Source organism: Rhinoderma darwinii, chromosome 12 (genome assembly GCF_050947455.1).
Source record: "Rhinoderma darwinii isolate aRhiDar2 chromosome 12, aRhiDar2.hap1, whole genome shotgun sequence".
NCBI lineage: Eukaryota > Metazoa > Chordata > Amphibia > Anura > Rhinodermatidae > Rhinoderma > Rhinoderma darwinii.
In genome coordinates this window covers 1,173,584-1,194,991 of record NC_134698.1, presented here as the reverse complement: position 1 = coordinate 1,194,991, position 21,408 = coordinate 1,173,584, and the positions used below count along the sequence as shown (strand labels likewise).

At 49.8% G+C, this 21,408-nt stretch overlaps 2 protein-coding genes across 3 annotated transcripts in view; one reads left to right on the top strand and one right to left on the bottom strand.

Moving 5' to 3' along the window:
* Nucleotides 1-12,563: 12,563 nt before the first annotated feature.
* Nucleotides 12,564-18,832, bottom strand: LOC142664321 (protein S100-A13-like). Of its 2 annotated transcripts, none has more exons than XM_075843359.1 (3): nt 18,649-18,832; nt 12,957-13,112; nt 12,564-12,778 (listed from the first exon to the last, which is right to left on the bottom strand). In XM_075843359.1, the coding sequence occupies exons 2-3, from the start codon at nt 13,104-13,106 to the stop codon at nt 12,647-12,649; spliced, it is 282 nt and encodes a 93-aa protein (XP_075699474.1). In that variant the 5' UTR covers nt 13,107-13,112; nt 18,649-18,832; the 3' UTR covers nt 12,564-12,646. The 2 variants fall into 2 exon arrangements, with proteins under 2 accessions (XP_075699474.1, XP_075699475.1); XM_075843360.1 differs by lacking the exon at nt 18,649-18,832 and adding an exon at nt 15,409-15,489.
* The window catches only part of CHTOP (chromatin target of PRMT1), a 6,476-nt gene continuing 3,810 nt past the window's right edge, over nt 18,743-21,408 (top strand). Inside the window, 1 exon segment of the mRNA XM_075844530.1 lies at nt 18,743-18,778. Coding sequence (XP_075700645.1) covers nt 18,743-18,778 — 36 coding nt within the window.

Here is a 21,408-nt window from a genome sequence, read left to right as displayed (position 1 = left end):
ATGTAGGGGCAGTATTATAGTAGTTATATTCTTGTATATAGGGGCAGTATTATAGTAGTTATATTCTTGTATATAGGAGCAGTATTATAGTAGTTATATTCTTGTATATAGGAGCAGTATTATAGTAGTTATGTTCTTGTATATAGGGGCAGTATTACAGTAGTTATATTCTTGTATATAGGGGCAGTATTATAGTAGTTATAGTCCTGTATATAGGGGGTAGTATTATAGTAGTTATATTTTTGTATATAGGGAGCAGTATTATAGTAGTTATATTCTTGTATATAGGAGCAGTATTATAGTAGTTATATTCTTGTATATAGGAGCAGTATTATAGTAGTTATATTCCTCTATATAGGGGGCAGTGTTATAGTAGTTATATTCTTGTATATAGGGGCAGTATTATAGTAGTTATATTCTTGTATATAGGGGGTAGTATTATAGTAGTTATATTTTTGTATATAGGGAGCAGTATTATAGTAGTTATATTCTTGTATATAGGGGGTAGTATTATAGTAGTTATATTTTTGTATATAGGGAGCAGTATTATAGTAGTTATATTCTTGTATATAGGAGCAGTATTATAGTAGTTATATTCTTGCTACTTACAGTCAGGACGTGCGGCATCTCCTGCGACACCAGTTCTCGAAATTCCTTCTTGTTCATCTTGTCCTGTTTCCCTTTCTTCTTGGCGTAGTCGTAGAATTTACGGACTAAAATCTCTATATTGGACTCTAGCTCGCTGTAGCCTGACGCCATGTGTGCACTGAGTTCACCTTGATAGAGGTAAGAACAGTTAGTTAGTGAGAGGAGATGGTCCACACTGTAGAGTGTCAGCTCTTTGGGTTTTGTGTCTTCTTTATGTATTATGTCATCGCTCGCTACTTGCCGTCTTCAGCTTTGTCTGACTGGATGTTTTAGTTACCAAGAGATGGAAAAAAAAATAATCCTAGAAATAATAGAATGTATTATAAATCTGACTCCATAGAGCGGAGATGAGTTGCATTCTATGCGATGCCTCGGTTCTTACGATCAATGGACGTTGATTCTTATGGAACTTTCCTTACTCAAAGATGTGGAGAAAATAAGAAAGGGGACGGGGTGGAGGGACTCCTGCAGACAATGGGTGCACCTCCTGCACTAACTACAAGGGGTTAATACAACATAACTTCAGCTGTTCGGTCTCCGGGGATGTAACCGTAGTGAGGGAGGACCGGCTGATTATACATATTATTTATAGCCTGACCGGTGTATAATATAATATACGTATACAAGGTATTACCTGTCCTGCCTGTGACCTGGTCTGCTCAGTCCCACCATGAAAGCTCTATATGTCCCCCCTCATAGCATAACCCACCTGTCCGCCCCATCACCTCATAGCATACCCCACCTGTCAGCCCCATCCCCTCATAGCATACCCCACCTGTCAGCCCCATCACCCTGCTCCCATACCCCACCTGTCAGCCCCATCCCCTCATAGCATACCCCACCTGTCAGCCCCATCACCCTGCTCCCATACCCCACCTGTCAGCCCCATCCGCTCATGGCACACCCCACCTGTCAACCCCATCCCCTCAAGGCACACGCCACCTGTCAGCCCCATCCCCTCACAGCACACCCCACCTGTCAGCCCCATCCCCTCATAGCACACCATACTTGTCAGCCCCATTCCTACATAGAATACTCCACCGGTCAGCCCCATCCCCTCATAGCATACCCCACCTGTTAGCCCCATTCCTACATAGAATACCCCACCTGTCAGCCCCATCCCCTCATAGCATACCCCACCTGTTAGCCCCATTCCTACATAGCATACCCCACCTGTCAGCCCCATCCGCCCGCTCCCATACTCCACCCCACAGCACATGTATAATGTATATTGGGTATCAGGCTATACATGGGTAGTATTACCGGTTGGCAGCTGACTGGTTCCTGTCTTCTATAGCTGGGATATTTTTGCCTTCCTCGGTCGCCCACATCCCGGTTTTTGTTTCCAATCCGACCCTCAGATCCTCCCCCGGCTGGTCCCACCATTCAGCCCAGGGCACAGGAGTGTGGGCAGAGGCGTAGCTAGGTTCTCCTGCCCCTGGGGCAAGATTCAGATTGGCGCCCCCCCAACTTATTTCCTGAGAACTCCTTCCCCCTCGCCATGTTTGATTTTCTCTATCAATCAATGAGGTGTCATTTTTTCCCCACAATTTTTTTTAATGTAACTCGAGCATAAAACCATTAGTACATTTTACAAGCAATATAATTATATAAGGGAGTTACCATAACAATAATTTAAAAGAAAATAAATGAAAGAGGCCACACACAGCCGCTTGTAGATAATGCCACACACAGCCCCATGTAGATATTGCCACACACAGCCCCATGTAGATATTGCCACACACAGCCCCATGTAGATATTGCCACACACAGCCCCTTGTAGATAATGCCACACACAGCCCCTTGTAGATAGCGCCACACACAGCCCCTTGTAGATAGCGCCACACACAGCCCCTTGTCGATAGCGCCACACACAGCCCCCCTGTAGATGGCGCCACACACAGACCCCCTGTAGATAGCTCCACACACAGCCCCCCTGTAGATAGCTCCACACACAGCCCCCTTGTAGCTAGCTCCACACACAGCCCCCTTGTAGATAGCTCCACACACAGCCCCCTTGTAGATAGCTCCACACACAGCCCCCTTGTAGATAGCTCCACACACAGCCCCCTTGTAGCTAGCTCCACACACAGCCGCCTTGTAGATAGCTCCACACACAGCCCCCTTGTAGATAGCTCCACACACAGCCCCTTGTAGATAGCGCCACACACAGCCCCTTGTAGATAGCGCCACACACAGCCCTTTTGTAGATAGCGCCACACACAGCCCTTTGTAGATAGCGCCACACACAGCCCCTTGTAGATAGCGCCACACACAGCCCCTTGTAGATAGCGCCATACACAGCTGCCTGTAGATAGCTCCACACACAGCCCCCTTGTAGATGGCTCCTCACACAGCCCCCTCTTGCATATAACGCCACACACGGCCCCCTCTTGCATATGCCACACACAGCCCCTTGTAGATAGCGCCACACACAGCCCCCCTGTAGATAGCTCCACACACAGCCCCCTTGTAGATAATGCCACACACAGCCCCCTGTAGATAATGCCACACACAGCCCCCTGTAGGTAGCGCCACACACAGCCCCTTGTAGATAGCGCCACACACAGCCCCTTGTAGATAGCTCCACACACAGCCCTCTTGTAGATAGCTCCACACACAGCCCCCTTGTAGATAGCTCCACACAGCCCCCTTGTAGATAGCTCCACACACAGCCCCCTTGTAGATAGCTCCACACAGCCCCCTTGTACATAGCTCCACACACAGCCCCCTTGTAGATAGCTCCACACAGCCCCCTTGTAGATAGCTCCACACACAGCCCCCTTGTAGATAGCTCCACCCACAGCCCCCTTGTAGATAGCTCCACCCACAGCCCCCTTGTAGATAGCGCCACCCGCAGCCCCTTGTAGATAGCGCCACCCACAGCCCTTTGTAGATAGCGCCACACAGCCCCTTCTAGATAGCGCCACACACAGCCCATTCTAGATAGCGCCACACACAGCCCCTTCTAGATAGCGCCACACATAGCCCTTTGTAGATAGCGCCACACACAGCCCTTTGTAGATAGCGCCACACACAGCCCTTTGTAGATGGCGCCACACACAGCCCTTTGTAGATGGCGCCACACACAGCCCTTTGTAGATGGTGCCACACACAGCCCTTTGTAGATGGTGCCACACACAGCCCTTTGTAGATAGCGCCACACACAGCCCTTTGTAGATAGCGCCACACACAGCCCCTTGTAGATAGCGCCACACACAGCCCCTTGTAGATAGCACCATACACAGCTGCCTGTAGATAGCGCCACACACAGACCCCTTGTAGATGGCGCCTCACACAGCCCCCTCTTGCATATAACGCCACACATGGCCCCCTCTTGCATATAATGCCACACACAGCCCCTTGTAGATAGCGCCACACACAGCCCCTTGTAGATAGCGCCACACACAGCCCCTTGTAGATAGCGCCACACACAGCCCCCCTGTAGATAGCTCCACACACTTGTAGATAGCTCCACACACAGCCCCCTTGTAGATAGCTCCACACACAGCCCCCTGTAGATAACGCCACACACAGCCCCTTGTAGATAGCGCCACACATAGCCCCTTGTAGATAGCGCCACACACAGCCCCTTGTAGATAGCGCCACACACAGCCCCTTGTAGATAGCGCCACACACAGCCCCTTGTAGATAGCGCCACACACAGCCCCTTGTAGATAGCGCCACACACAGCCCCCTTGTAGATAGCGCCACACACAGCCCCCTTGTAGATAGCGCCACACACAGCCCCCTTGTAGATAGCGCCACACACACCCCCTTGTAGATAGCGCCACACAGAGCCCCTTGTAGATAGCGCCACACACAGACCCCTTGTATATAACGCCACACACAACCCCTTGTAGATAGTGCCACACACAGACCCCTTGTATATAACGCCACACACAGCCCCTTCTTGCATATAACGCCACACACAGCCCCCTCTTGCATATAACGCCACACACAGCCCCCTCTTGCATATAACGCCACACACAGCCCCCTCTTTCATATAACGCCACACACAGCCCCCTCTTGCATATAACGCCACACACAGGCCCCTCTTGCATATAACGCCACACACAGGCCCCTCTTGCATATAACGCCACACACAGGCCCCTCTTGCATATAACGCCACACACAGGCCCCTCTTGCATATAACGCCACACACAGGCCCCTCTTGCATATAACGCCACACACAGGCCCCTCTTGCATATAACGCCACACACAGGCCCCTCTTGCATATAACGCCACACACAGGCCCCTCTTGCATATAACGCCACACACAGGCCCCTCTTGTAGATAGCGCCACACACAGCCCATCTCGTAGATAGCGGCACACACAGCCCCCCTTGTAGATAGTGCCACACAGCCCCGCTTGTAAATAGCGCCACAGGCCCCCTTGTAGATAGTGCCACACACAGCCCCTTTCTTGTAGCTAGTGCCACACACATCCCCCCCTTGTAGGTAGTGCCACACACAGCCCCCCCTTGTAGGTAGTGCCACACACAGCCCCCCCTTGTAGGTAGTGCCACACACAGCCCCCCTTTTAAATAGCACTAAACTCCGCCCCTTGTACTTAGCGCCACACTGAAAAACAGTGGAGAGTGGTAGTGGTATCCTACCGCTACCATTCTCCGCTCTGCCTTACGTGACTCACCGGAGGAGCCGAGGAGGTCATGTGACGCAGGCAGCGGCCGAGTTCCTTCTGACTGGGGTCGGTGACAGCCCGGCAGTGGACTAATCCAGTCACCTGACCTGAGTCATCTGACCTCATGTCACTGACGTGGTCAGGTGACTGGACTGGTCCACTCCCGGGCCATCACAGACCCCAGTCAGAATGCCGCTGCATGAACTCCTGGCTTTTTCTAACGCGATAAGCTGCTCTGTGGTGCCCCCCCTTCTCTACCATCTAGTTGCGGCCAGGGCCCCCCCTAGCTACGCCCCTGAGTGTGGGTGTAACCTTCCTTTACCATGTGTGAATATGTACACAGATATAGCAGAGGTGAGGTTGTCATTTAGCACAGTTCATATTTATATCACGGTGTGTTATCTGTGGTGTTACATAGGACTGCAGGTAACACTACTACATTATCTGTACTCGGAGAGTTATTACAGTTATCTGTAGTGTTACATAGGACTGCAGGTAACATCTACTATATTATCTGTGCTCAGAGAGTTATCACTGTGTTATCTGTGGTGTTACATAGGACTGCAGGTAACATCTACATTATCTGTACTCAGAGAGTTATCACGGTGTTATCTGTGGTGTTACATAGGACTGCAGGTAACATCTACTACATTATCTGTACTCAGAGAGTTATCACTGTGTTATCTGTGGCGTTACATAGGACTGCAGGTAACACTACTACATTATCTGTACTCAGAGAGTTATCACTGTTATCTGTGGTGTTACATAGGACTGCAGGTAACATCTACTACATTATCTGTAATCAGAGCGTTATCACTGTGTTATCTGTGGTGTTACATAGGACTGCAGGTAACACTACTACATTATCTGTGCACAGAGAGTTATCACTGTGTTATCTGTGGTGTTACATAGGACTGCAGGTAACATTTACTACATTATCTGTACTCAGAGAGTTATCACTGTTATCTGTGGTGTTACATAGGACTGGAGGTAACACTACTACACATCTGTGGTGTTACATAGGACTGCAGGTGACACTACTACATTATCTGTACTCAGAGAGTTATCACTGTGTTATCTGTGGTGTTACATAGGACTGCAGGTAACATCTACTACATTATTTGTAGAGATAACATACTAATGTATAAGTAAAGTGCAAGAACAATAAATCCCAGCAGTCTGAGTTAGGCTACATGTACACGAGCGTGACAGATGATAACGCAGTTCCCAAAAGGTAGATCAACACCAATACGGCCAGAGACGTATGAAGAGACGTGTATCTGTTAACTGTAGAGGTCTGAGCTAGACCCGGCCCCTATTGTTTATTTAAACTTCTTCTGTATCCATGCAAGATAATAAGACAGTATGTGACCTATATGCGGTATATAAGACAGTATAGAATATAAGACAGTATGTGACCTATATGCGGTATATAAGACAGTATGTGACCTATACGCGGTATATAAGACAGTATATAATATAAGACAGTATGTGACCTATATGCAGTATATAAGACAGTATATAATATAAGACAGTATGTGACCTATAAACGGTATATAAGACAGTATATAATATAAGACAGTATGTGACCTATATGCGGTATATAAGACAGTATGTGACCTATATGCAGTATATAAGACAGTATGTGACCTATATGCAGTATATAAGACAGTATATAATATAAGACAGTATGTGACCTATAAACGGTATATAAGACAGTATATAATATAAGACAGTATGTGACCTATATGCGGTATATAAGACAGTATGTGACCTATATGCAGTATATAAGACAGTATGTGACCTATATGCAGTATATAAGACAGTATATAATATAAGACAGTATGTGACCTATATGCAGTATATAAGACAGTATATAATATAAGACAGTATGTGACCTATATGCAGTATATAAGACAGTATATAATATAAGACAGTATGTGACCTATATGCGGTATATAAGACAGTATATAATATAAGACAGTATGTGACCTATATGCAGTATATAAGACAGTATGTGACCTATATGCAGTATATAAGACAGTATGTGACCTATATGCGGTATATAAGACAGTATGTGACCTATATGCAGTATATAAGACAGTATGTGACCTATATGCGGTATATAAGACAGTATGTGACCTATATGCGGTATATAAGACAGTATATAATATAAGACAGTATGTGACCTATATGCAGTATATAAGACAGTATATAATATAAGACAGTATGTGACCGATATGCGGTATATAAGACAGTATATAATATAAGACAGTATGTGACCTATAAACGGTATATAAGACAGTATATAATATAAGACAGTATGTGACCTATATGCGGTATATAAGACAGTATGTGACCTATATGCAGTATATAAGACAGTATGTGACCTATATGCAGTATATAAGACAGTATATAATATAAGACAGTATGTGACCTATATGCAGTATATAAGACAGTATATAATATAAGACAGTATGTGACCTATATGCAGTATATAAGACAGTATATAATATAAGACAGTATGTGACCTATATGCGGTATATAAGACAGTATATAATATAAGACAGTATGTGACCTATATGCAGTATATAAGACAGTATGTGACCTATATGCAGTATATAAGACAGTATGTGACCTATATGCGGTATATAAGACAGTATATAATATAAGACAGTATGTGACCTATATGCAGTAACGTTACATAACTTGGCAACAATCAATCTTTAAAATTCTTAAGAATTGAACTAAATGTGAAACAACAAAACAAGTTTCTCCCTTTTCCCGTCGCCGCTCCACAATTATCTTCTTATCCAACAAATTCTAGTGAAATTATAACCAACTCCCTCTTTCCTTATGTAATATCAACATTCAGATGTCCAGATTAACTCTTGAAGTGACAATGACTTTAACACAGATTTACGCACATAAAAACGTGTGTAAATCTGGTGCGTTCTGCATCCGTGCGCTTTGCGTGGGGAATGTGTTTTTCACGCACTCGCAAAGCACTTTTTTTTCTAGTGTAATTGATGCGTGAGATGCGGACAGGACATGGATGTGCGTCCGTGTGTTGTCCGTGATTTTCACGCACCCATTGACATCCCTGGGGGACTTGGTGCATAAAAACTCGCTAATATCGGACATGCAGAGACTTTCACACAACCGACTCTCGCTGCATGAAAACTCCTGTTGTGTGAACGGCCGCATTGAAATCAACGGGTCCGTGTTCTGCGCGTTATTTCCATGCGCAGCACGCGGACGAGATTCATGTTCGTGTGAATGGGCTCTTACAAACATCATCTGTTCCTCACCCCAAGTAATGGTGGTCACCAGGATGACGCCGACCTCCACCTACGTTTCGGCACAAGCTTTCGTCTAGGGGTGGAGTTGTACCAGTCACCTATTCATATCCGCACTGAAGCAACTCCGGAAAATGTGTACTTGTGGCATATAGTTACATCATGCCCATTCCGCACACAGCACCTTCCATCCCAGGACTCAGCATTTCCGTGTCACTGGATCGGCGCCATCCTTATGACGTAGCATGTTGGGGTAAGCATGCACTTCCCGCAGGGATAACAGCCCCATATCAGACCCTTTGACCCAAAGACCTTCCCAGGGGGTATGAGAGGAGGGTAACTCTGGACCAATATATCTCTCAAATTCCTAGTCCTACGTGTCATCCTCGCTGGATGAGGGGTGAAGAGCTTCCCTGAAGTCGGATCTGTTAGGAGTAGCTGCTGGTGTTGGAGTGATGCGTACTAATGTCACCTGGTCACTGCCTCTTTTCCGGTACATCGGTTGGAGGAGAGACGGTCTTGTAGTCCGTTGGGCCCTTTAATGGACTTATTCGACGCACCGTTTTCTGTATCCTCGATCTCTAAATCTCATTCTTCGATCAGTAGCTGGATGTGAAGATCGTCCTCAGTAGAGCAAATACGTCTCATATGGAGAATCTATCCCGGTGGGGATTGCGTTGACCGTCTGTGGAGGAAATGCATTTACAGACGTCTCCTTCCTGAACACATCTGTTTGTGTTTGGTTATTATGATCTCTTTTCTTGCAGCCGGCCAGGAAATCAATCGGATATTACAATTATTATCGTTAAGCTTCGTTATAAATGGCGTCCGCTTCTCTAAACCACTTATCCAAGGACGAGCGATCTGATAGAAGGCAGGGTGGAGATTGTCTTCTCACAAGACGAGGACTTCTAGTTGATGGCTGAGCATTGAACCATTTGGGTATTTCATTTCAGCCCTTAGTTGAGACCTTCTTGCAGGAACTGGAGAATCGAAGGTAGAGTAATAAAAGAAGGATTCTCTTTATACCGTGCTTGAAATATCCTCCATATTCCGGGATAGGTATTCCCAGCAGCAGGTCTTCTAAGCCACACCTATCTTCCAGGATTCTCTGCCCGGGGACTGCAGCACTGCTCCTGACATCACTGTCCATATATGGACAGTGATATCAGGAGTTCCCTATCGCTGGAGTCCCCGAGAAGAGCATCAGCTGATTCTTTTCCCAGGGACTGTAGCATTGCTGCCTGTCACTGTCCATATATGTCAGTGACAGGGACGTCGGGATCAATGCTGGAGTCCCTGAACAAAGGATCAGTTGATGCTCTGTTTGGGAACTCGAGCGATAGGCAATGTGACAGCCCCCTGCGCTTGATAAAACGTTGACATGAGCAGTACAGGAAGCAAGTCCTCAGTCACGTGGGCCGTGTCCGCGCGTCTTTAATATTAGGAAAACAACAGGACTTGAAAACCACGTCATACTGAACGGATACGGATATCCCGAATGTATATGAAAATGTGCACACCAGGCATCCTCCGGCTTCTATATGGCAGGCTGAAGGACAGATCTGTATACAGCAGCGGCACGGAGCAGGTAGCCGACAGTCTTCCCTAATACAGGATGACTGGTGCCGAGAACAGCGGCCTTCCAATAAGTGCTTCATCCAGTTCTCATTATACGAGTGCCCGTACACATAGCGGGAGTGCGCCACGCTCTTTTACTGCAGCCGTTTTTTGGCTGCGCAGAGTATAAAGGTGAAACACGTTGATAGGACTTGTTCCACCTGAATAAGCCACACGGCCAAAAACTGCATTACAAACCGTGGTAGTTCATAGCAAAACCACATTTGTTTTCTGCGCCGCATACTACAGCTACACGTACGGGACCCTATATGCTCAGTCTTATTGGCTGTTAGTTACCTTATTGCTAATTAATATTGTCTCTTCTGTTCTAACGAAGGATAGAAACTTTAATTGCTGTGCTGCTGAAGAACGTGCAGGAAATGAAGTTTGTGCCCCCTCCTCTGTGCCAATGTGGACATTTCACACATTTGCTTTTCATAGTGCTCAGCCCACTATCTACTAACCGCACAGTTATCTGCTGCCCTAAGAGAAATCCAGCTCTGCTCATGTGTAGTGTCTTCTCCCTGCACTGCTCATGTGTAGCTGTGTGTGTCCTCCCTGCACTGCTCATGTGTAGCTGTGTGTGTCCTCCCTGCACTGCTCATGTGTAGCTGTGTGTGTCCTCCCTCCACTGCTCATGTGTAGCTGTGTGTGTCCTCCCTCCACTGCTCATGTGTAGCTGTGTGTGTCCTCCCTGCACTGCTCATGTGTAGCTGTGTGTCTCCTCCCTCCACTGCTCATGTGTAGCTGTGTGTCTCCTCCCTGCACTGCTCATGTGTAGCTGTGTGTGTCCTCCCTGCCCTGATCATGTGTGTACTTCCTGCACTGCTCATGTGCAGCTGTGTGTCTCCTCCCTGCCCATGTGTAGCTGTGTGTCTCCATGCACTGCTCATGTGTAGATATGTGTGTCCTCCCTGGCCTGCTCATGTGCAGCTGTGTCCTCCCTGCACTGCTTGTGTGTGTGTGTCTCCTCCCTGCCCATGTGTAGCTGTGTGTCTCCTCCCTGCACTGCTCACGTGTAGATGTGTGTGTCCTCCCTGGCCTGCTCATGTGTAGGTGTGTGTGCGCGCGCCCTGCCCTGCTCATGTGTAGATGTGTGTGCGCTCCCTGCACTGCTCATGTGTAGCTGTGTGTGCGCTCCCTGCACTGCTCATGTGTAGCTGTGTGTGCTCCCTGCACTGCTCATGTGTAGCTGTGTGTGTGTGTGTGTGCTCCCTGCCCTGCTCATGTGTAGCTGTGTGTCCTCCCTGCACTGCTCATGTGTAGCTGTGTGTGTGTCCTCCCTGCACTGCTCATGTGTAGCTGTGTGTCCTCCCTGCACTGCTCATGTGTAGCTGTGTGTGTCCTCCCTGCACTGCTCATGTGTAGCTGTGTGTGTCCTCCCTGCACTGCTCATGTGTAGCTGTGTGTGTCCTCCCTGCACTGCTCATGTGTAGCTGTGTGTGTCCTCCCTGCACTGCTCATGTGTAGCTGTGTGTGTCCTCCCTGCACTGCTCATGTGTAGCTGTCCTCCCTGCCCCGCCCATGTGTAGTTGTGTGTGTGTGTGTTCTCTCTGCATGGCACAAGTGTAGTTTAGAGAGGACACACAGCTACACATGAGCCGGGCAGAGAGTACACACACGGGCAGGGCAGGGCAGGGAGGACAAACACAACTACACATGAGCAGGGCGAGGAGGAAACACACAGCTACACATGAGCAGGGCAAGGAGGAAACACACAGCTACACATGAGCAGGGCAGGGAGGACACACACAGCTAGACATGAGCGGGGCAGGGAGGACACACACAGCTAGACATGAGCGGGGCAGGGAGGACACACAGCTACACATGAGCGGGGCAGGAAGGACACAGTGCAGGGAAGACAACGCTACACATGTAGTGTGTCTATATACACGGTTCATACTGTATCCTGACTCCTGCAACAAACCTTTACACTATGTAGCTGGACATCAGGTGTACGCTCACTACTACGTTGTACCTTGCACTCCGCACACACACAAGGAGTGTCAGGTCTCTATTGTAGGATAAAAAACAAGTAAAGAAAAGTTGGAGCTGCTGGGTAACCGCACTAAGGGCGGCTATTACCGTAGCCAAAGGCTTGTCACACAGTGTTCCCCGTCCCTAAACTGATGTCCAAATCTGCAACACCTGAGATTATAATCTGTAACAATGCTGCATCTGTGGCAGTCATACCACTAATGGGGCGGGACTATGACAACCTCTCAGGCACGGTCATGATTGGTTGTCAGCATTAAGAGATCACCTGGCAGTATAATATCCCGACCTTGTAACCTTATACTCGTTCCTTGAAGAATCCATTACAAGGTCCTATAAAGCCGCACACAGACCACTTACAATCCCATTCTCTTTATTGTCATAGGAAACAAATTACATCCCTATTCCGGATGGACCACCGCCCCGGACGATGACATCACTATTTCTTAGGTTTGATGTCTTTCTTAACCTGCTTGCCGAGCTCGCCAATCAGCCGCCAGTACTCGTTAAACTTCAGCTCGTTATCCTGGTTAATGTCCAGAGCCTTCATCTTCTCCTCTAAGGAGACGTCCTAAAGAATAGAAAGTTTATGTGAAGTTTTGCTCAAGACACCCCCCATAATGTCAAGAACATCTGACCTCAGTAGTCTGGTCACATGGCCACGGACCTCCAGAGGAATCGGTGTCCCCCCTCCTCCCTTCATACTGCCCAAACCCCATGCCCCCAATTTTCTGGACGTTACGACTTACCTTCATCAGGTGCGGCAGCTCCTTGGAAGAAAGTTTGATGAATTCGCTGATACTCAGAGTCTCTTTCTTGCCCTCCTCTCCAGCGTGGTCAAAGAAGCATTTTACCACGGTCACAATGGCACGTTCCACTTCAGTCTGTTCAGCCGCCATCTTGTACTGTGGAGAAAAGTGACAACACTCCTGACATCAGATACCGTGCCACGAGTCAGGACGTCATGAATGACTGAGAAGGCAGAGGAGCCAGGGATAGCAAGCGACAGAGGAGCCAGAGATAGCAAACGGCAGAGGAGCCAGAGATAGCAAACGGCAGAGGAGCCAGAGATAGCAAGCGGCAGAGGAGCCAGGGATAGCAAGCGGCAGAGGAGCCAGGGATAGCAAGCGGCAGAAGAGCCAGGGATAGCAAGCGACAGAGGAGCCAGAGATAGCAAGCGGCAGAGGAGCCAGGGATAGCAAGCGGCAGAGGAGCCAGAGATAGCAAACGGCAGAGGAGCCAGAGATAGCAAACGGCAGAGGAGCCAGAGATAGCAAGCGGCAGAAGAGCCAGGGATAGCAAGCGGCAGAAGAGCCAGGGATAGCAAGCGGCAGAAGAGCCAGGGATAGCAAGCGGCAGAGGAGCCAGGGATAGCAAGCGGCAGAGGAGCCAGGGATAGCAAGCGGCAGAGGAGCTAGGGATAGCAAGCGGCAGAGGAGCCAGAGATAGCAAACGACAGAGGAGCCAGAGATAGCAAGCGACAGAGGAGCCAGAGATAGCAAGCGACAGAGGAGCCAGAGATAGCAAGCGACAGAGGAGCCAGAGATAGCAAGCGGCAGAGGAGCCAGAGATAGCAAGCGGCAGAGGAGCCAGAGATAGCAAGCGGCAGAGGAGCCAGGGATAGCAAGCGGCAGAGGAGCCAGGGATAGCAAGCGGCAGAGGAACCAGGGATAGCAAGCGGCAGAGGAGCCAGGGATAGCAAGCGGCAGAGGAGCCAGAGATAGCAAGCGGCAGAGGAGCCAGGGATAGCAAGCGGCAGAGGAGCCAGGGATAGCAAGCGGCAGAGGAGCCAGGGATAGCAAGCTGCAGAGGAGCCAGAGATAGCAAGCGGCAGAGGAGCCAGAGATAGCAAGCGGCAGAGGGGCCAGGGATAGCAAGCGGCAAAGGGGCCAGGGATAGCAAGCGGCAGAGGAGCCAGGGATAGCAAGCGGCAAAGGGGCCAGGGATAGCAAGCGGCAGAGGGTCCAGGGATAGCAAGCGGCAGAGGAGCCAGGGATAGCAAGCGGCAGAAGAGCCAGGGATAGCAAGCGGCAGAGGAGCCAGGGATAGCAAGCGGCAGAGGAGCCAGGGATAGCAAGCGGCAGAGGGGCCAGGGATAGCAAGCAGCAGAGGGGCCAGGGATAGCAAGCAGCAGAGTGGCCAGGGATAGCAAGCAGTAGAGGGGCCAGAGATCGCAAGCAGCAGAGGGGCCAGGGATAGCAAGCAGCAGAGGGGCCAGGGATAGCAAGCAGAAGAGGGGCCAGGGATAGCAAGCAGAAGAGGGGCCAGGGATAGCAAGCAGAAGAGGGGCCCAACCATAGCAAGCAGCAGAGGAGCCAGGGATAGCAAGCGGCAGACGAGCCAGTGATAGCAAGCGGCAGAGGGGCCAGGGATAGCAAGCAGCAGAGGGGCCAGGGATAGCAAGCAGCAGAGGAGCCAGGGATAGCAAGCAGCAGAGGGGCCAGGGATAGCAAGCAGCAGAGGGGCCAGGGATAGCAAGCAGCAGAGGGGCCAGGGATAGCAAGCAGCAGAGGGGCCAGGGATAGCAAGCAGAAGAGGGGCCAGGGATAGGAAGCAGCAGAGGAGCCAGAGATAGCAAGTAGCAGAGGAGCCAGAGATAGCAAGCAGCAGAGGAGCCAGGGATAGCAAGCGGCAGAGGGGCCAGGGATAGCAAGCGGCAGAGGAGCCAGGGATAGCAAGCAGCAGAGGAGCCAGGGATAGCAAGCAGCAGAGGAGCCAGGGATAGCAAGCAGCAGAGGGGCCAGGGATAGCAAGCAGCAGAGGGGCCAGGGATAGCAAGCAGCAGAGGGGCCAGGGATAGCAAGCAGCAGAGGGGCCAGGGATAGCAAGCAGCAGAGGGGCCAGGGATAGCAAGCAACAGAGGAGCCAGGGATAGCAGGCAGTAGAGGAGCCAGAGATAGCAAGCAGCAGAGGAGCCAGAGATAGCAAGCAGCAGAGGAGCCAGGGATAGCAAGCAGAAGAGGGGCCAGGGATAGCAAGCAGAAGAGGGGCCCAACCATAGCAAGCAGCAGAGGAGCCAGGGATAGCAAGCAGCAGAGGGGCCCAGCCATACCAAGCAGCACAGGAGCCCAGCCATACCAAGCAGCACAGGGGCCCAGCCACACCAAGCAGCAGAGGGGCCCAGCCAGACCAAGCAGCAGAGGGGCCCAGCGTTGGCGATCATAGTTCACAGCCTGACAGTGATGAGGCGGAGGACATTACCAGTTCTCACACGGTCTTGCGCTGCTCTGGGTCTGCTCAGTCACACAGATGTAGCTGTGTACCAGACCCACCACGCCCCCCAGTCCTGGCACCAGAACAGTCCGCCAGTGTACTGACAGGAGGAGTGACTCTCACCACCCACCTCAGACAGCCAACACATGTATTACGGAGCGTTAACCCTTCTCTAGTCTAGTGAGACGGGATCGCACACGAGTCACCCCCATACCCCATATTATCCCATTATCTACAGATTCCGCGCTGTGCGGCCAGTGACCCCCATATCGTGATATCATAGGATGAACCCACCACACACCGGCCACAAAGATGGCAGACGCCTGCACCCCACCGCAGCCATTAGCGAATCAGATCTTACGCTTTAGAAGATCTTCCACAGAGCAGATCCCTGGTTGGTGGCACCACGAGGGCCGGACAGATAATACAGACATCTGTCACTGGGGAATCTGAGGATTATGTGAGAAACCGGTCCGACCGCAGCCCCGATCTATCCCTGCGAGGTCTTTGTATGAGATGGGAGGCTCCAAACAACCCAAAACAATGGCAGCAGACTCCGTCCCTCTGATAACACTTACGGCAAAATGTATCACTAGGTCAGCATAGCCTTCCAGCACTGTAGGAGTGACACGTGGGGGGGGGGGGGGCTGGAGCCACTGGGGAGAAAATACTAAGGGTCACGCTCTACATATACAGGACGTGGCCACTGACAATGGCTCTGCAGAACCGCAGCTCACGGATCCACCAACAGATGAAGGGCTCGGAAACAAAGGGTTAAAAAGGCAAAGTGACGGCAGCAACTCCGCAATCTGTAAAACGTGACCCTAAGAGATCCCTGCCGAAAGGGGCGACCCCGACCTCCCCCTAACAAGACCCTGACCACCCGAGAGAAGACAAAAGGTACAGTGGACACTGACATCACCACAAACAACTATTGTGATATAAACAGCAATGCGGAGAAAACGATCGCAACCAACGCAGCGAAGTCTTAACACCCGGATATTATAATAAATCCTAACACCGCGTCCACCGTATAAACAAGTGTGACACAAAGTAACGGCACAAAATACACCACACAGAAAGCGGGTACACGAACCGATCACTGGGGGATCAAGCGCTCATACCAATGATCGGCACATGTAACATGCCCAGTGATCAGACGATCGGATTATTTCCATGGGCATTAAAGTCATCGGTAGTCAGAAGCCCCTCTCCCCGTGTAGACACGTGTGTGCCCAAAATATCACATTGTACGGCTCCTCCGGGCACTTGTTATCACTGGCCCATCCTGAGGATAAGTCATCAATATCAGAGGAGTGCGGGTCCGACTCCCAACACTGCTGATCAGCTGACTGAAGGGACCACGGCGTTCATGGCCACGGCCTTTACCCAGTTTACATGCACAGCACACATCCATAGCGAACGTGCCGGAGATTGCTGTACCGGTCATATTCTAGTGAATGGGACTGGAACGGCAATACCAGGCACAGCCACTATGGGCGTGTACGGCGCTGTGCCTGGTAAGCGCTGAAGAGGCCGCGGTGACGTATGGCGCGGCCCCTTCAGTTCTTCAGCAGGGCCGGGAGTCGGACGCGCACTGATCTGATATTAATGACTTACCCTAAGAAAAGGCCAGTAATAAAAAATGTTTAAGGTTTTGTTCACACAGTGCAGATTTGCTGCAGAAACAGAATACATAAGGGACGGTCTGATAGGTCTGCTCTCCGGGGTCGGATCCGTCTGCTCTCCGGGGTCGGATCCGTCTGCTCTCCGGGGTCGGATCCGTCTGCTCTCCGGGGTCGGATCCGTCTGCTCTCCGGGGTCGGATCCGTCTGCTCTCCGGGGTCGGATCCGTCTGCTCTCCGGGGTCGGATCCGTCTGCTCTCCGGGGTCGGATCCGTCTGCTCTCCGGGGTCGGATCGCTCTGCTCTCCGGGGTCGGATCGCTCTGCTCTCCGGGGTCGGATCGCTCTGCTCTCCGGGGTCGGATCCGTCTGCTCTCCGGGGTCGGATCCGTCTGCTCTCCGGGGTCGGATCCGTCTGCTCTCCGGGGTCGGATCCGTCTGCTCTCCGGGGTCGGATCCGTCTGCTCTCCGGGGTCGGATCCGTCTGCTCTCCGGGGTCGGATCCGTCTGCTCTCCGGGGTCGGATCGGTCTGCTCTCCGGGGTCGGATCGGTCTGCTCTCCGGGGTCGGATCGGTCTGCTCTCCGGGGTCGGATCGGTCTGCTCTCCGGGGTCGGATCGGTCTGCTCTCCGGGATCGGATTCTAATTTTGGCATAAAATCTGCACTTTGTGAACAAGGCCTAATGATCACATACAGTACCGATGATTGCCACATGTAACCAGGGCTAGACAATCACCGATCCACGTGCCGTATTGTCGACCGGAGCTCGTTCCAGGCAGAGAATCTGCCCGTGGAAAAGGACCTTTAGCCCGACCCCCCAATAAGAGGGTTCATCAGGGGACGGGTCCGATAGAGCCGAGTTATAAAGCGATCGACAACACGGATCACAATCTGACGGACACAAAACCTACAACAGACGTTCCACAACATAAGTAAAACCAAGACGTAACGTAGGACCTATAGAAGGCGGTCACCGCGCCACGCGGGTGCCGAACCGTAAACAACCCCCATCCATAAAGGCCCGACGCAGCATGGAGGCCGGGAGAAGATGGCAGAATCTACCATGGTGCCGCCCCCCTGCACGGACTGCGGTTGTGGGGGAAACCCTGCTTTTTGCACCGGTTGAGGTGGTTTAGGATTTACTATAATATCCGGCTGGTAATAGGCTTCGTTGCGATCATTTTCTCCGGACAGTTGCGGTGATGTAAGAGTCTAGTATATATATATATACTGGTGTGAGGAGGTCGGCGCCCGTCCTATATCATCTCACCCGTGGCTCAGTCACCGTACCTTTGTCCCGGTGTCTTATTTTGGGTGTTTATTTCCCACATATGGTGTTTAGAGCTTTTTTAGGGCTCCGGGGGATGGGTTGGGGTCACCTCTTTGGGGGGGTGCTCTGACCTCAGTAAGTTGCGGCTATGCTGGAAGACGTGGATTTCCTCACACCTGGAGGAATAAAAGTGCACCCCCTCCTCAGTATAGACATAGCACCCACAGACAAGCAATGAGCGGATCGCTGTGATCAGCAGGGACGGGGTGATGGATATGGAGGAAGCAGAGGGTCAGTGCAGGTGAAATATTACAATGATCCCTTATTACTTACGCCGTGTGTACACCTTTAAGACATTCCTACCCTCGGGATAACAGGAAGTGTGGGACGCCTGAGGCAGGAGGAGGTGCAGATCCTGACATGAGGGATGTCTGACTCAGATGGGACTTTCCTGCAGTCAGTGGTAATACAGTCCAGCAGGGGGCAGCACCGAGCCTAGACATGAAATATTGATTATTTACTGGCCTGATACAATGGTCCGGACAGCAGCTGTGTTATAGAACCTAAAATTAGTGGCACAAAGCAGCACAACGACCATAAGAGCGCCGTCCACAAGGCTCTGGCCCGAGGAGCTTACACTCTAGCTGTATGACCACAGATAGTGGTGCAACCCAAGAGCTAGCAATCTACTGCTGTAACTCTGCACCCACTGCACCAGATTGTGGGGCTAAAAATAAAGAACGAGCGTCAAGCGGTAATCAGACCGACTGCAACACGAGAACGGCGGCAGAGATCAGCGGCGCCCGAGAGGACGAAAAACGAGCCGCACAAAGAAGATCAACTACATCCCTACAGGGAGCAGGGATTAGATACACCACTCAGCAGATCGTATCACACATCAGAGGATTACATACACCACTCAGCAGATCGTATCACACATAAGGATTGGATACACCACTCAGTAGATTGTATCACACATGATCGGATTAGATACCCAGCTCAGCAGACAGTATCACACATGACAGGATTAGATACACCACTCAGCAGACCGTATCACACATGACAGGATTAGATACACAGCTCAGCAGACAGAATCACACATGGGGATTAGATACACCACTCAGCAGACAGTATCACACATGAGGATTAGATACACCACTCAGCACATCGTATCACACATGATAGGAGTAGATACACGGCTCAGCAGATCGTATCACACATGATAGGATTAGATACACAGCTCAGCAGATCTGATCACACGAGGATTAGATACACCACTCGGGACATAGTAGCACACGATAGGATTAGATACACAGCTCAGCAGATCTGATCACACGAGGATTAGATACACCACTCAGCAGATCGTATCACAGAGGATTAGATACACCACTCAGCAGATCGTATCACATAAGGATTGGATACACCACTCAGTAGATTGTATCACACAGGATTAGATACACCACTCAGCAGATCGTATCACACAGAGGATTAGATACACCACTCAGCAGATCGTATCACACATAAGGATTGGATACACCACTCAGTAGATTGTATCACATGATCGGATTAGATACACAGCTCAGCAGACAGTATCACACATGACAGGATTAGATACACCACGCAGCAGACCGTATCACACATGACAGGATTAGATACACAGCTCAGCAGACAGAATCACACATGGGGATTAGATACACCACTCAGCAGACAGTATCACACATGAGGATTAGATACACAGCTCAGCAGATCGTATCACACATGATAGGATTAGATACACCACTCAGCACATCGTATCACACATGATAGGAGTAGATACACGGCTCAGCAGATCGTATCACACATGATAGGATTAGATACACAGCTCAGCAGATCTGATCACACGAGGATTAGATACACCACTCAGCAGATCGTATCACAGAGGATTAGATACACCACTCAGCAGATCGTATCACATAAGGATTGGATACACCACTCAGTAGATTGTATCACACAGGATTAGATACACCACTCAGCAGATCGTATCACACAGAGGATTAGATACACCACTCAGCAGATCGTATCACACATAAGGATTGGATACACCACTCAGTAGATTGTATCACATGATCGGATTAGATACACAGCTCAGCAGACAGTATCACACATGACAGGATTAGATACACCACGCAGCAGACCGTATCACACATGACAGGATTAGATACACAGCTCAGCAGACAGAATCACACATGGGGATTAGATACACCACTCAGCAGACAGTATCACACATGAGGATTAGATACACAGCTCAGCAGATCGTATCACACATGATAGGATTAGATACACCACTCAGCACATCGTATCACACATGATAGGAGTAGATACACGGCTCAGCAGATCGTATCACACATGATAGGATTAGATACACAGCTCAGCAGATCTGATCACACGAGGATTAGATACACCACTCGGGACATAGTAGCACACATGATAGGATTAGATACATGACTCAGCAAATCGAAATCACACGAGTATTAGATACACAGCACAGCAGACAGTATCACACATGATAGGATTAGATACAAAGCTCAGGCAGTATCACACATGATAGGATTAGATACACAGCTCAGCAGATAGTATCACACATGAGGATTAGATACACCACTCAGAAGATCGTATCACACGAGAGAATTAGATACACCACTTAGCAGATCGTACCACATGAGAGGATTAGATACATGCCTTAGATCGTATCACACGAGAGGATTAGATACACGACACAGCAGATCGTATCACACGAGAGGATTAGATATACGGACTCAGCAGATCGTATCACATGAGAGGATTAGATACCCCACTCAGTAGATAGTATCACATGAGAGGATTAGATACACAGCTCAGCAGATCGTATGACATGATAGGATTAGATACACAGCCCAGCAGATCGTATCACACATGAGGATTAGCTACATGATAGAGCAGATCGTATCACACAAGAGGATTAGATACACGACTCAGTAGATCGTATCCACACAAGGATTAGATACACGACTCAATAGATCGTATCACACGAGAGGATTAGATACACTACTCAGCAGACCGCATCACGCAGGAAAG